Raw genomic sequence first — 15,415 nt, forward strand, 5'->3', positions numbered from 1 at the left:
AACATAAACAGAGTATATGAACCTGCAGCTACCAGAGAGAACAGGAAACATCCAGGATGCTGGAAGTTTCTGTATCAGTCAACAGAGGCAGCTTCCACTAAAAACAACACAAATACTTGTTTTAAATGTCAGGAGACAATAATGTGACGTCACAGTTATCTGCAGTAATGGTTAGCAGTTTCCATCACAGTGGTTTTAATTAAAAAGGAACAAACACTTAAATAAGGAAATTCACGAACAATAAAAAAGACAGGAATTAGTTTCTACACCCTGTACAGCTCCAGAGTCATTTTAGAGTCATTTGTAGTTATGTCTGAATGTTAATTAATTACTCACTATATAGTACATTCAAAGTATCCCACAATGCACCAGGATAGTCAATGACCATATACATACATATGTATGTACACAGTTCCTTGTGAAAGTATTCGGCCCCCTTGAACTTTTCAACCTTTCGCCACATTTCAGGCTTCAAACATAAAGATATAAAATTTTAATTTTTTGTCAAGAATCAACAACAAGTGGGACACAATTGTGAAGTGGAACAAAATTTATTGGATATTTTAAACTTTTTTAACAAATAAAAACCTGAAAAGTGGGGCGTGCAATATTATTCGGCCCCCTTGCATTAATACTTTGTAGCGCCACCTTTTGCTGCAATTACAGCTGCAAGTCGCTTGGGGTATGTCTCTATCAGTTCTGCACATCCAGAGACTGAAATTCTTGCCCATTCTTCCTTGCAAAACAGCTGGAGCTCAGTGAGGTTGGATGGAGAGTGTTTGTGAACAGCAGTCTTCAGCTCTGCCCACAGATTCTCCATTGGATTCAGGTCTGGACTTTGACTTGGCCATTCTAACACCTGGATACGTTTATTTGTGAACCATTCCATTGTAGATTTGGCTTTATGTTTTGGATCATTGTCCTGTTGGAAGATAAATCTCCGTCCCAGTCTCAGGTCTTTTGCAGACTCCAACAGGTTTTCTTCCAGAATGCTCCTGTATTTGGCTCCATTCATCTTCCCATCAATTTTAAGAAAAGCAGGCCCAAACCATGAGGCTGCCACCACCATGTTTGACAGTGGGGATGGTGTGTTCAGGGGGATGAGCTGTGTTGCTTTTACGCCAAACATATCGTTTTGCATTGTGGCCAAAAAGTTGGATTTTGGTTTCATCTGACCAGAGCACCTTCTTCCACATGTTTGGTGTGTCTCCCAGGTGGCCTGTGGCAAACTTCTAACCAGACTTTTTATGGATATCTTTGAGAAATGGCTTTCTTCTTGCCACTCTTCCATAAAGGCCAGATTTGTGCAGTGTACGACTGATTGTTGTCCTATGGACAGACTCTCCCACCTCAGCTGTAGATCTCTGCAGTTCATCCAGAGTGATCATGGGCCTCTTGGCTGCATCTCTGATCAGTCTTCTCCTTGTTCCAGGTGAAAGTTTAGAGGGACGGTCGGGTCTTGGTAGATCTGCAGTGGTCTGATACTCCTTCCATTTCAATATGATTGCTTGCACAGTGCTCCTTGAGATGTTTAAAGCTTGGGAAATCTTTTTGTATCCAAATCTGGCTTTAAACTTCTCCACAACAGTATCTGGGACCTGCCTGGTGTGTTCCTTGGTCTTCATGATGCTCTCTGCACTTTAAACAGAACCCTGAGACTATCACAGAGCAGGTGCATTTATACGGAGACTTGATTACACACAGGTGGATTCTATTTATCATCATCAGTCATTTAGGACAACATTGGATCATTCAGAGATCCTCACTGAACTTCTGGAGTGAGTTTGCTGCACTGAAAGTAAAGGGGCCCAATAATATTGCACACCCCACTTTTCAGGTTTTTATTTGTTAAAAAAGTTTAAAATATCCAATAAATTTCGTTCCACTTCACGATTGTATCCCAATTGTTGTTGATTCTTGACAAAAAATTAAAATTTTATATCTTTATGTTTGAAGCCTGAAATGTGGCGAAAGGTTGAAAAGTTCAAGGGGGCCGAATACTTTCACAAGGCCTGTATGTAGTTGTGAAGCATGGAGATATGAGATCCCAGAATCAGCCACAAAGGGGAGAAGATGGGCTGTCTGGACAGTCCAAAACAGACAGTTTCAGTTCCTTAAAAGTGGAGGTGTCCATGCGGTCGGTGCATGGTACACGTGTGTGAGTTGGGAGGAGGTAGAGATGAAGTTATTGCTCAAATTAATTTAGCATGAGATCATTGCTAAGTTAATTAAGGGTGCAGTCATTGCTTATGCAAAAGGTTCAGTTAACTATAAATTATATCTGATCGAGACGCACGTTGGGAGTCGTTGGGTGATAGTCGCTTGATGCAAACCAGGGTAGAAATGCCCTGAGCTAAGGGGATTTTATCACGTAACTCAGACGGGGAATTCAACATGATCTGCAAAGGAATAACTGTTCTGTTGGAATTATGGACCAAAGTACTGCTTATTCTGCAGTGTTGGAGGATTACAGAACTGTGATCTGGAAATAATGCTGTATGAAGGAACATTACTGAACTCTATTTTCCATGTGAGGAATAACACCAGAATGGATTAACAAAGTTTTTACTGGCCCAAACAACAAAAATGGATATATGCAGATCTAAATCTGGTCCGGAGCCCCGTCCACTTCCCCCTGGGCCCCAGCGGGTCTCAAACACTTGTTGGGTTTCAGGTGAGCAGCCGGGTGTGGCCACACCCTGACTGCTCTCCCTCTAAATTACATATTTTTGGAGGACTCCCCGCCGCCACTCAGCCCAACTGCAGAGGAAGCAGCGACTGAGAAGCGACAGGAGGGGGTGAAGATGAGAATGCAGCTGCGTCCCAGTCGCTGAGAATTCCTCCAGGGGTGGTACCTGAGCACGCGTTTCAGGTACTTATTCATGGGGATGGATGGAATTCTTGGGACCCGGTTGTGAGACAGTTTGTTGAGGCAGCGATCCCCAAAGAGGAGGGATTTGGGGTGAAGAAGGCTGTTACTGACAACTGTCAGCGAGAGAGACAGATGAGGAAATGACAGTTACTGGACATGCTGCATCGCAGGGGGACAGCTCGGATGCAGATGGGGAAATAAGGCCAAAAATAGAGCAGGCCACTCCAGCTGCAGGCACCTCGGCTGTAGAGCATATATATATATATATATATATATATATATATATACATATATACACACATATACACATACACATATATATGTATATGTAGGAGGAGGAGGAGGGAACAATGGATGACTTCAGACACAAACCAGCACTAAACCAGTCAGATCCAACCAGCCCACAACAAACCTTGATCTTCTTGTCAGAGCTTGAGGCGTTCTCAAACATGGTCTTAGAGCCTCGGATGTCACAGAGTTTGTCTTCATCTCCGTGGAGGAGCAGGAAGGGCCAACTGATGGACGGGATCTCCTTCTCGATCCGAGCCACGGCCCCCATCATCTGCATCCCGAACGACACCCGGACACCTCCACGGAAGTTCAGCTCATCAGAGTCGTACGCCTCCACCTGACGGAGAAACCAGACGTTAGGAGGAAGGTGTGGTTCTGGACCGGTTCTGGACCGGTTCTGCTGCTTTCTGTTCATCTGACCTCACAAACATCATTCCAACCCTTCACTGGAATCCAGACTTTCCTTTAGAGTGTTTCTCTCCAGACGTAACCATAGCAACAGGGTTTGTTGTTTACATTCAGAGCTCACAGCGCGGCTTTATGTCTATATTTACCAGCAAAAAGGTTTTCTCCAAATAAAGGATGAAGCTGAGAGAAGAAGTGGTTTTATTCCTGAATATATGACCATAAACATGAAGACTCCTGGGATAAACCAGAGCAGAGTCCTCCATGGAAGAGGAACAAAAAGAGGAAGATAAACGGCAGCAGAGATCAGAGGAAGGAAAAAAGTTTAATCCTCTGAACCCAAAGACTGGAGTTTTTATGCTCCGTCGGTTTTACTGTTTGTGGGCTGAAATATAAAGTTCTCCTCCTCTATGGAAACACAACAGACACGACTAGAACCGGATTTGAAATGATATAAATCATAAAAAAGATGAAAGTTGAATTTCTTTCATTATTAATTTAAATCTAACACGTAGAATAAAGACATTCTGATGAAATATCAATTTTAGGCAGAGATTTTCTCAGTTTTCCTGAAAAAACCTAAAGTCATATAATATTATTTTAAGGCTCTTTATAGAGTTTAAAATCAGTTTCTAGCTCTGATTAATTGTACCATTGTTTTATAGCATTAAAGCGTATCTAAAACTGTTAGGACATTATAAAGAGTCCAGCATGTTTCAGGGATCATTATAAAGTTTAAAATCAGACTATTTTCTCTGTTTTCTTTCTTTAATGCATCCATTCCAGTCAGTCTCAGTTTTAGCTGCACTTTGAGACACAGAATTATTTTTTTCAATAAATTAAAACACTGCAAACTATTTCATTCTTTGTTATTTTTAAATGAGGCATTAAAGTGATTTTCAGAAAATATCCCCATTTTAAGCTTAAATGTGGTGAACAAAGAGGGAAGGAGCATTTAAAAGCTGAAAAACGTCCGATTATTTCTGCTTCTACAGTTTCTGGTTTAGATAAATGCTGTCATTTTGACTGATTTTTAATAATATAACATGATTTTCTAGCCAGCCAACAGGTTTTAGAGTTTCAAACGGTCAAATCACAGCTGAATATTCTATATATATAATTATATATATATATATATATATACTCTATACTCATATTCTACCTGAACAAAGCTGAGGAGAACTACTTCTTTCAGCTGTCCTGAATAATGAAACATTTTCTTCCACAGTCAGATAAAGTTCTACCATAGAAATCGTCTAAAAACACTCAGCTATCATCTCTACCAGTCTCTCAGTGTTTTCTTGTGGCAGAAACTTTGAACTCAAACCAATAAACAAAAACGTTTCTAAGCTGCTTTTTTTTGTCAGAAAACAGATTTTTATAAACACAACGTTCTCTGACAATCAGAAGTTAAAAGCAACACCTGAGAGGTAAAATGATCAGAGAAGAGGTCAGAAGCAGCAGAAAGCCCTGGTCTGATGAACTCCACTGTTTCTGTCCCTGCTGTCAGTTACAGACAGAGAGAGGCTTCTTCCTGAAGGGGGCGTGGCCAGTAGTAGTTCAGCTCTATTTAAAGCTACAGATCATTTAAAACAGTGTTAAAGATGAGAGTTACACAGTCCAGCTGAAATCAAACTCATTCTGTTATTCATTTGCTGAAAAGCAAAACGTTTAATGAAGAATCTGAGCTATTTAGAGGAAACTGGTTGATTAAAATGATTAAAACGACATAAATGAGGCTAAAGTAAAGAAATGTCACACATCCAGTGGTGAGGAGCTTCCTAGAACATGAAGATGACTTTCTCTATTTTTCTACTGTTTTTAAAGAATATTCTGTTTAATGTCTGATTATTGCATGAACAGGCACTTTGCATTTCACTGTAAAAGTCTACGTGAGAAATAAAACCTGTTGAAGGAAAGCGGGCAGTTCCTAGATGTAAGTGGTTTTCTACAGCAGGAACACCTTCAGTCAAATATATATCTGGTTTTACTTTCACCACATCTTCTGAGGAACCTTTGTCTTCTAAGTATTGTCCTGTCAGTGTGTCATTGAGGTATCCATTAATCTGTTAGTTCTACCTGCCGTTCTACCTTTTGTTCTACCTGGTAAACTCTGATCTTTTGTTCTACCTGGTAAACTCTGATCTTTTATTCTACCTGGTAAACTCTGATCTTTTATTCTACCTGGTAAACTCTGATCTTTTGTTCTACCTGGTAAACTCTGATCTTTTATTCTACCTGGTAAACTCTGATCTGTTGTTCTACCTGGTAAACTCTGATCTTTTATTCTACCTGGTAAACTCTGATCTTTTGTTCTACCTGGTAAACTCTGATCTTTTGTTCTACCTGGTAAACTCTGATCTGTTGTTCTACCTGGTAAACTCTGATCTTTTGTTCTACCTGGTAAACTCTGATCTTTTATTCTACCTGGTAAACTCTGATCTTTTGTTCTACCTGGTAAACTCTGATCTGTTGTTCTACCTGGTAAACTCTGATCTGTTGTTCTACCTGGTAAACTCTGATCTTTTGTTCTACCTGGTAAACTCTGATCTTTTATTCTACCTGGTAAACTCTGATCTTTTGTTCTACCTGGTAAACTCTGATCTTTTATTCTACCTGGTAAACTCTGATCTTTTATTCTACCTGGTAAACTCTGATCTTTTATTCTACCTGGTAAACTCTGATCTGTTGTTCTACCTGGTAAACTCTGATCTGTTGTTCTACCTGGTAAACTCTGATCTTTTGTTCTACCTGGTAAACTCTGATCTTTTATTCTACCTGGTAAACTCTGATCTTTTGTTCTACCTGGTAAACTCTGATCTTTTATTCTACCTGGTGAACTCTGATCTGTTGTTCTACCTGGTAAACTCTGATCTGTTGTTCTACCTGGTAAACTCTGATCTGTTGTTCTACCTGGTAAACTCTGATCTTTTGTTCTACCTGGTGAACTCTGATCTGTTGTTCTACCTGGTAAACTCTGATCTGTTGTTCTACCTGGTAAACTCTGATCTTTTGTTCTACCTGGTAAACTCTGATCTGTTGTTCTACCTGGTAAACTCTGATCTTTTATTCTACCTGGTAAACTCTGATCTTTTATTCTACCTGGTAAACTCTGATCTGTTGTTCTACCTGGTAAACTCTGATCTTTTATTCTACCTGGTAAACTCTGATCTTTTATTCTACCTGGTAAACTCTGATCTTTTATTCTACCTGGTAAACTCTGATCTGTTGTTCTACCTGGTAAACTCTGATCTGTTGTTCTACCTGGTAAACTCTGATCTGTTGTTCTACCTGGTAAACTCTGATCTGTTGTTCTACCTGGTAAACTCTGATCTGTTGTTCTACCTGGTAAACTCTGATCTTTTATTCTACCTGGTAAACTCTGATCTTTTGTTCTACCTGGTAAACTCTGATCTGTTGTTCTACCTGGTAAACTCTGATCTTTTATTCTACCTGGTAAACTCTGATCTTTTATTCTACCTGGTAAACTCTGATCTTTTATTCTACCTGGTAAACTCTGATCTGTTGTTCTACCTGGTAAACTCTGATCTGTTGTTCTACCTGGTAAACTCTGATCTTTTGTTCTACCTGGTAAACTCTGATCTGTTGTTCTACCTGGTAAACTCTGATCTGTTGTTCTACCTGGTAAACTCTGATCTTTTATTCTACCTGGTAAACTCTGATCTTTTGTTCTACCTGGTAAACTCTGATCTGTTGTTCTACCTGGTAAACTCTGATCTTTTATTCTACCTGGTAAACTCTGATCTTTTATTCTACCTGGTAAACTCTGATCTTTTATTCTACCTGGTAAACTCTGATCTGTTGTTCTACCTGGTAAACTCTGATCTGTTGTTCTACCTGGTAAACTCTGATCTTTTGTTCTACCTGGTGAACTCTGATCTGTTGTTCTACCTGGTAAACTCTGATCTTTTATTCTACCTGGTAAACTCTGATCTTTTATTCTACCTGGTAAACTCTGATCTGTTGTTCTACCTGGTAAACTCTGATCTTTTATTCTACCTGGTAAACTCTGATCTGTTGTTCTACCTGGTAAACTCTGATCTTTTGTTCTACCTGGTAAACTCTGATCTTTTATTCTACCTGGTAAACTCTGATCTGTTGTTCTACCTGGTAAACTCTGATCTGTTGTTCTACCTGGTAAACTCTGATCTGTTGTTCTACCTGGTAAACTCTGATCTGTTGTTCTACCTGGTAAACTCTGATCTTTTGTTCTACCTGGTAAACTCTGATCTGTTGTTCTACCTGGTAAACTCTGATCTGTTGTTCTACCTGGTGAACTCTGATCTTTTATTCTACCTGGTAAACTCTGATCTTTTGTTCTACCTGGTAAACTCTGATCTGTTGTTCTACCTGGTAAACTCTGATCTTTTATTCTACCTGGTAAACTCTGATCTTTTGTTCTACCTGGTAAACTCTGATCTTTTGTTCTACCTGGTAAACTCTGATCTGTTGTTCTACCTGGTGAACTCTGATCTTTTATTCTACCTGGTAAACTCTGATCTGTTGTTCTACCTGGTAAACTCTGATCTTTTGTTCTACCTGGTAAACTCTGATCTGTTGTTCTACCTGGTAAACTCTGATCTGTTGTTCTACCTGGTGAACTCTGCATCCCCAGCAGACTGCAGGAAGCAGCAGAGACAGGAAGTGAGACTGGAAACCACCACGGTACAAAAACACGTCCCCAGACTCAGATACGTGAGAACAGAGGTGTGTGAACCGCCTGAACATGAGTTTCTGTCTCTTTGTGCTGTCGGTGACATCGTAGTTGTCGCCTGTTAACGTAATTACAACACAACCCAACACAATACAACCCTCCACTATCTGCGCTAACACAAGCTTGGACAGAAACCCTCCATCCTGGGATTGTCCATGACTTCATGTTTACCTGACCCTGCACCACATCTCCCCCTGAGACCTTCAGCTTCTATTTTCTGCTCCACCAGGACCTGATATTTAATCCAGTGTTTCCTCCAGGATTTTTCCAGCAGCAGATCAGGTTCTCCAGGAGCCGTGGAGCGTAAACAAATTACACCTGACTGCAGATTTTACTTTTACAACCTATTTATTGAATGGCCAGTTGAAAACGTCTCTAAGGGCTGAATGTAAAAAGAAAAAAGAAAATGATCAAATTTAATAATTATAAATAAAAACAAGAAATAATAATTTGTTGATGGGCTGTAGACTCAGTGGTAAAGTTTGCACCCGGCTCAGAACAATGACTTCTTCTGGGTCTTTTATAGAAGAGCTCTGAGGCTCTGGGCTTCCCTTTAGGTTCTTCTACTCTCATCTCTCTCCTACTCCTCCCTGTCTAATGTTACTGGTCTTATATGATAACATAAAACATTAATATTAGATAATTTACACTCACATCACATCTGAAATGTGAACAAAATTTTTTACCGAACATCATCATTTACGAGTCAGTAAAAGGCTGACGATACCTGACTAGCGTTATCATCATCAGGTGTTTTCTCTTCTTAGAGAAATATTTGAACAAGTTCATCTGAAAACGCGGTCAGGAGTAACATCATGTAGATAATAGCTTAATGCCATCAATAGTTTATTCATGTTATAGAGACACTGAGGTAATTAACTGAAATTAACTGAAGCTACCGATATGCTACGTAACTTTAGCTGGACATCAGTATTTATGTCTGTTTAACTTGTAAAATCTGTTATGAGTTATCTTAAGCTAATAACTTTTCTCCAACAAGTTGCTGCCCTAGTTTACAGTCTAGTTTACTCCTCTGACTCTCTGACTTGGTATCTGGATGATGTGACGTCACTTTAAGGACTAATTAACGTCGTATTAGCCTGACATATCAAAGAGTAGATACTGATCAGGATAGTTATCTGTAGTTGACCTTGGTACTGGAGAGTACGCGACACAGAGCAGGACTCTGCTGTGAAGGTGGAGACGTGTATCTTATTGTATTGTATTGTATCTTATTGCATTTTAATTGATTACTGTTATTGTTGTTGTTTCTGTTGTGTATTTTATTGTTGCGTATCATATTTTATTGTGCTTGTTTGTTGTTTTGCTGCTGGCTGCACCAAAAATTGCCCCGCGGGGACAATAAAGATTTCTTGACTTGACATACGGCGGTAGTGTTTTTGAGACAGTAACAAAAAAAAAGAAATCTGAAGGAGCGGTGGCTAGGATTTAGAAATGGCAGGGCGCCACTCCTAAATGAACGTAGAGGAAACACTGCAATCACAGACAACAATAAGAGTCTGAAGGTGGAACCGGCAGCGTCTCTCACCTGCTTCTTGTCCCGTGAAATCCATTTGGAGTCGATGGCGCCCATAGGCAGGCTGGGCAGCATGTGGTTCAGCAGCTTCGCCATGAAAACCTGAAGAACACACAGAAACACCTCAAGAAGAAAGTCTTTATCTCTGTTAGAAGGAACACAGAGCCGGATTTAAAAACACTTTTCTTCTCCTTAATAAGAACTCCTCTACAGTTCAGTGTTCAGCCTTGAAATGAGACTCTGATATCAGTCAGAGTTAATCCCTCCTCATACTGTCACTGATTCCTGCTAAACACTAAAAAGCTGTCAGAGTCCCAGTCTTCATCTGCAATGGACCAGAGAGACTGAAGAACTACAGAGAAGGATAACAGGAAGTTCAGAGGATGAGATCTAAGATAAGATCTACTTTATTCATCCCAGAGGAAAGGATTATGATGAGAGGACTCTGATGGTACCTTGAAGGGTGTGACCGACTCCGGACTCATCTGGACCATCGGAGCGATCAGAACCACTCCAGAAAAATCCTCAGGTCTCTCACAGGCGGTCAGGATGGAGATGGCACCGCCCTGGGACAGAACAAGAGCAGAAAAAGTTCAATTAAAACGGTGATTTCAACTATAATTGAAGAGTTCTTTCTTCAAGTTTAAACTCTGAGGTTGAATTTAGTTCATGAATCTATAGATCTACAGATCTGCACCACCGTTCCAGATGTTCTCCATTAAACTCCCTCTTTTATCCATGTGCTAACATAACTACAAGGGTTTTCTAATCATCAATGAGCCTTTCAACACCATTAGCTAACACAATGTAGCATTAGAACACAGGAGTGATGGTTGCTGGAAATGTTCCTCTGTACCCCTATGGAGATATTCCATTAAAAATCAGCCGTTTACAGCTACAGTAGTCATTTACCACATTAACTATGTCTACACTGGATTTATCATTCATTTAATGGTACCTTCACTGGAAAAACTGCTTTTCTTTCAAAAATAAGGACATTTCTAAGTGACTCCAGACTGTTTAACAGGAGGTTATTTATATATAAAGAGGTATCTAAAAAAAGGTAGTGGTTTAAAAATGTTGTTTAATCATCTGTACTAAATCAGCCAAGTGCATACATTCATGTAAATGTATTAATTTTATTTTCTTCGTATCCATGTGTTCTCCTGTTTTTATTTTTATTGTATATTTAGTCTGTATACTCCACCTCTTCAGTTTATAGATGTGTTTTCTTGATTTTCTTAATTCACTTTGCTGCTGTGAAATTTCCCCTAGTGGGACCAATAAAGGATATTCTATTCTATTCTATTCTGTTCTATTCTAGTTGTAGTTTATTGCTCCTTCTATCACATTTGGGTTCATTCTTCTCTGCAATAATACTAATAATGAAGCAGCAACTGAAGTAGAGAGAGCGACAGGACAACACATTTACGACGCCCTAAATACTAAAAAAAAAAAAAAAAGTGAAAATTAAATTTGAATTTCCACGATTATCCATCCATCTGTTCTCTATACACCGCTTTATCCTCACTAGGGTCATGGGGGGTGCTGGAGTCTATCCCAGCTGACTCAGGTGAAGGCAGGGGACACCCTGGACAGGTCACCAGTCTGTCACAGGGCTACATATACAGACACACAATCACACTCATATTCACACCTACGGACAATTTAGAGTAACCAATTAACCTCAGCATGTTTTTGGACTGTGGGAGGAAGCCGGAGTACCCGGAGAAAACCCACGCATGCACAGAGAGAACATGCAAACTACATGCAGAAAGATCCCAGGCCGGGATTTGAACCGGGGATCTTCTTGCTGCAAGGCCAAAGTACTAACCACTACTCCACTGTGCAGCCCATTTCCATGATTATTTTACAAAAAATTTAAAACTTGTAATCAACATGTTTAACATTTTTCAAGTTGTGAAAAATTCTCCCAGAGCTGGAGCTCAACATCCTGTAGATGTTTAACTATTTACACGTTTAATGTGTTTCTGTACTTGTCTCCAATGGAAACACTGCCTGCAGTTCAGCTGACAGGTCTTAGGGGTTTTTTTGTCCTGCTGGGTCCACCTTTACTGAATCAGGTTACAGCAAATGATCTGGAATTTAAGTGAAAATAAAGTCATTTTGATGAAATATCACAGTTTTGGGCAGAGATTTGGTTTAACATCAAGTGAAACATTTCAACATACTCAGAAAATTTACAGTTTTTATTTACAGTTAAAGACAAAAAGCTGTTTAAAACCAGGAGAAGCAGGTGTAGGGTTCAGAAATGCTGAACTTTATGCTGAATGAAACTCAGTTCCATTGGTTTAGATTTATGCAGATATTTAATAAAGACATTAAATATCATTAACAGACCTTTAGGTCATTGATGTACTAATAAACAGAAACTAAATGTATTTACAGGATAAATTTCATTTCAGTGGATCCAAATCACAGCTGTTGCTGTCAGTATGGTTTATCTTGTACTTCCTGCTGCTGAAAAACAAATTTCCCATGGGATAATAATAATAAAGTTGAAGTTGAAGTAGCGGATTTAGATCAGTTTGATATGAAACTTATTGGAACCAGCCGTTTAATCAACATTGTGTAATTAATTCAACTAATAAGTTTGATGTTTATTATTATTGAATAAAACTCAGGTGATATCTGAACCAAGCAAAAGTAGAATTCCTTTAAATTCTTATTCTCCACATAAAAACATCAAACAATGAGGAGTAAATAATATAATATTATAACTCCAGTGAAGAAAAATGACGTAGAAAATACCGAGAACGGATATAAAAGTGAAAAAACTGCAGACAGTATGGAGAATTTATTGAGAGTTTAAGGTGGAACACGTCGCATTCCGGGTAGATGATTTGTGGGAAGGTCTAAGTAGGTGAAAGGTTCTGAGCGGAAAAACTAGTCAGAGGTCAAGACTAACATAAAACAATCCCTCTGTTGTTTGGACGGAGAGTTTCCAGCTCGGCCTTTTGTTGCTGTGAACAGAGATGTGAACGTCTGACCTCCAGACATCACGGCCACGCCTTGGCCCATAGTTCGAGCCGATAGTTCAGGCCGTTAGTTCAGGCCGTTAGTTCTAGCTGTTAGTTCTAGCCGTTAGTTCAAGCCGATAGTTCTAGCCGTTAGTTCAGGCCGATAGTTCAAGCCGATAGTTCTAGCTGTTAGTTCAGGCCGATAGTTCTAGCTGTTAGTTCAGGATGATAGTTCTGGCCGTTAGTTCAGGCCGATAGTTCCGGCCGATAGTTCTAGCCGTTAGTTCTAGCCGTTAGTTCAAGCCGTTAGTTCTAGCTGTTAGTTCTAGCCGTTAGTTCAAGCCGATAGTTCTAGCTGTTAGTTCAAGCCGATAGTTCTAGCCGTTAGTTCAGGCCGATAGTTCTAGCTGTTAGTTCAGGCCGATAGTTCTAGCTGTTAGTTCAGGATGATAGTTCTGGCCGTTAGTTCAGGCCGATAGTTCCAGCCGATAGTTCTAGCCGTTAGTTCTAGCCGTTAGTTCAAGCCGTTAGTTCAGGCCGATAGTTCAGGCCGATAGTTCGCCGATACTTCTAGCCGATAGTTCAGGCCGATAGTTCAGGCCATTAGTTCAGGCCATTAGTTCAGGCCGATAGTTCTAGCCGTTAGTTCTAGCCATTAGTTCAGGCCGATAGTTCTAGCCGTTAGTTCTAGCCATTAGTTCAAGCTGTTTGTTCTAGCCGTTAGTTCAGGCCGATAGTTCTAGCCGTTAGTTCAGGCCGATAGTTCAAGCCGATAGTTCTAGCCGTTAGTTCAGGCCGATAGTTCTAGCTGTTAGTTCAGGCCGATAGTTCTAGCTGTTAGTTCAGGATGATAGTTCTGGCCGTTAGTTCAGGCCGATAGTTCCAGCCGATAGTTCTAGCCGTTAGTTCTAGCCGTTAGTTCAAGCCGTTAGTTCAAGCCGTTAGTTCTAGCCGTTAGTTCAAGCCGATAGTTCTAGCTGTTAGTTTAGGCCGATAGTTCTAGCTGTTAGTTCAGGATGATAGTTCTGGCCGTTAGTTCAGGCCGATAGTTCCAGCCGATAGTTCTAGCCGTTAGTTCTAGCCGTTAGTTCAAGCCGTTAGTTCAGGCCGATAGTTCAGGCCGATAGTTCGCCGATACTTCTAGCCGATAGTTCAGGCCGATAGTTCAGGCCATTAGTTCAGGCCATTAGTTCAGGCCGATAGTTCTAGCTGTTAGTTCTAGCCATTAGTTCAAGCTGTTTGTTCTAGCCGTTAGTTCAGGCCGATAGTTCAGGCCGTTAGTTCAGGCCGATAGTTCAGGCCGTTAGTTCAGGCCGATAGTTCAGGCCAATAGTTCTAGCTGTTGGTTTAGGCCGATAATTCTAGCCGTTAGTTCAGGCCGATAGTTCTAGCCGTTAGCTCTAGCCGTTAGCTCTAGCCGTTAGTTCTAGCTGTTAGTTCAGGCGGATAGTTCAGGCTGTTAGTTCAGGCCGATACCTCTGGCCGTTAGTTCAGGCCGATAGTTCTAGCTGTTAGTTCAAGCCGATAGTTCTAGCCGTTAATTCAGGCCGATAGTTCTAGCCGTTAGTTCAGGCCGATAGTTCTAGCTGTTAGTTCAAGCCGATAGTTCTAGCCGTTAATTCAGGCCGATAGTTCTAGCCGTTAGTTCAGGCCGATAGTTCTAACCGTTAGTTCTAGCTGTTAGTTCAGGCCAATAGTTCTAGCCATTAGTTCAGGCCGATAGTTCGCCGATAGTTCTGGCCATTAGTTCAGGCCGATAGTTCTAGCCGTTAGTTCAGGCCGATAGTTCTAGCCGTTAGTTCTAGCTGTTAGTTCAGGCCAATAGTTCTAGCTGTTAGTTCAGGCCGATAGTTCTAGCCATTAGGTCAGGCCGATAGTTCGCCAATAGTTCAGGCCATTAGTTCAGGCCGATAGTTCAAGCCGTTAGTTCTAGCCGATAGTTCTAGCCGTTAGTTCAGGCCGATAGTTCAGGCCGATAGTTTGCCGATAGTTCTAGCCGTTAGTTCAGGCCGATAGTTCAGGCCATTACTTCAGGCCGATACTTCTAGCCGTTAGTTCAGGCCGATAGTTCTAGCTGTTAGTTCAGGCCGATAGTTCTAGCCGTTAGATCAGGCCGATAGTTCTGGCCGTTAGTTCAGGCCGATAGTTCAGGCCGATAGTTCTAGCCGTTAGATCAGGCCGATAGTTCAAGTCATTAGTTCAGGCTGATAGTTCTAGCCGTTAGTTCAGGCCGATAGTTCTAGCCGTTAGTTCAGGCCGATAGTTCAAGTCGTTAGTTCAGGCCGATAGTTCTAGCTGTTGGTTCAGGCCGATAATTCCAGCCGTTAGTTCAGGCCGATAGTTCTAGCCGTTAGTTCAGGCCGATAGTCCAGGCCGATAATTGTGGCTGATAGTTCTGGCCAATAGTTCTGGCTCATAATTGTGGCTGATAGTTCTGGCCAATAGTTCTTCTGATTCAGAGGAACGATCATTAGCTGCTTTGTGACGACCAGTTGGGATGGATTCTCCACGGCTGACTCTGGCGTCGTTTCTCTTTTCATACGGATTCTGCGGGGCTGAATTGGAGCTCCTCTCTGCTGTTTCTGGAGACTAAT

General features: G+C 40.8%; 2 protein-coding genes across 18 annotated transcripts in view; both read right to left on the reverse strand.

The window, feature by feature from the left end:
- The window catches only part of mgll (monoglyceride lipase), a 65,200-nt gene that overhangs the window by 7,103 nt on the left and 42,682 nt on the right, over positions 1-15,415 (reverse strand). The window contains exons 4-6 of the mRNA XM_022203325.2: positions 10,296-10,406; positions 9,853-9,942; positions 3,285-3,500 (exon numbers count right to left, since the gene is read on the reverse strand). Coding sequence (XP_022059017.1) covers positions 3,285-3,500; positions 9,853-9,942; positions 10,296-10,406 — 417 coding nt within the window. The remainder of the gene's footprint in view (positions 1-3,284; positions 3,501-9,852; positions 9,943-10,295; positions 10,407-15,415) is intronic.
- On the reverse strand, positions 3,878-8,259 carry LOC127534305 (uncharacterized). 17 transcript variants are annotated; one of them, XM_051949091.1, is made up of 3 exons: positions 8,156-8,259; positions 7,967-8,020; positions 3,878-6,535 (listed from the first exon to the last, which is right to left on the reverse strand). In XM_051949091.1, exons 1-3 carry the CDS (start codon positions 8,196-8,198, stop codon positions 5,607-5,609), a joined length of 1,026 nt encoding a protein of 341 aa, XP_051805051.1. In that variant the 5' UTR covers positions 8,199-8,259; the 3' UTR covers positions 3,878-5,606. The 17 variants fall into 17 exon arrangements, with proteins under 17 accessions (XP_051805051.1, XP_051805048.1, XP_051805039.1 ...); XM_051949088.1 differs by having other exon boundaries at positions 3,878-7,480; XM_051949079.1 differs by having other exon boundaries at positions 3,878-8,020.

This window comes from Acanthochromis polyacanthus, chromosome 6, assembly GCF_021347895.1.
Source record: "Acanthochromis polyacanthus isolate Apoly-LR-REF ecotype Palm Island chromosome 6, KAUST_Apoly_ChrSc, whole genome shotgun sequence".
Lineage (NCBI taxonomy): Eukaryota > Metazoa > Chordata > Actinopteri > Pomacentridae > Acanthochromis > Acanthochromis polyacanthus.

Coding starts and splice junctions, on each gene's coding strand:
- LOC127534305 (XM_051949075.1), bottom strand. CDS start 8,198: ATGCAGAGTTCACCAGGTAGAACAACAGATCAGAGTTTACCAGGTAGA. Junction 7,886..7,939: donor AAAAGATCAGAGTTTACCAG/GTAGAACAACAG, acceptor AGAGTTTACCAG/GTAGAATAAAAGATCAGAGT.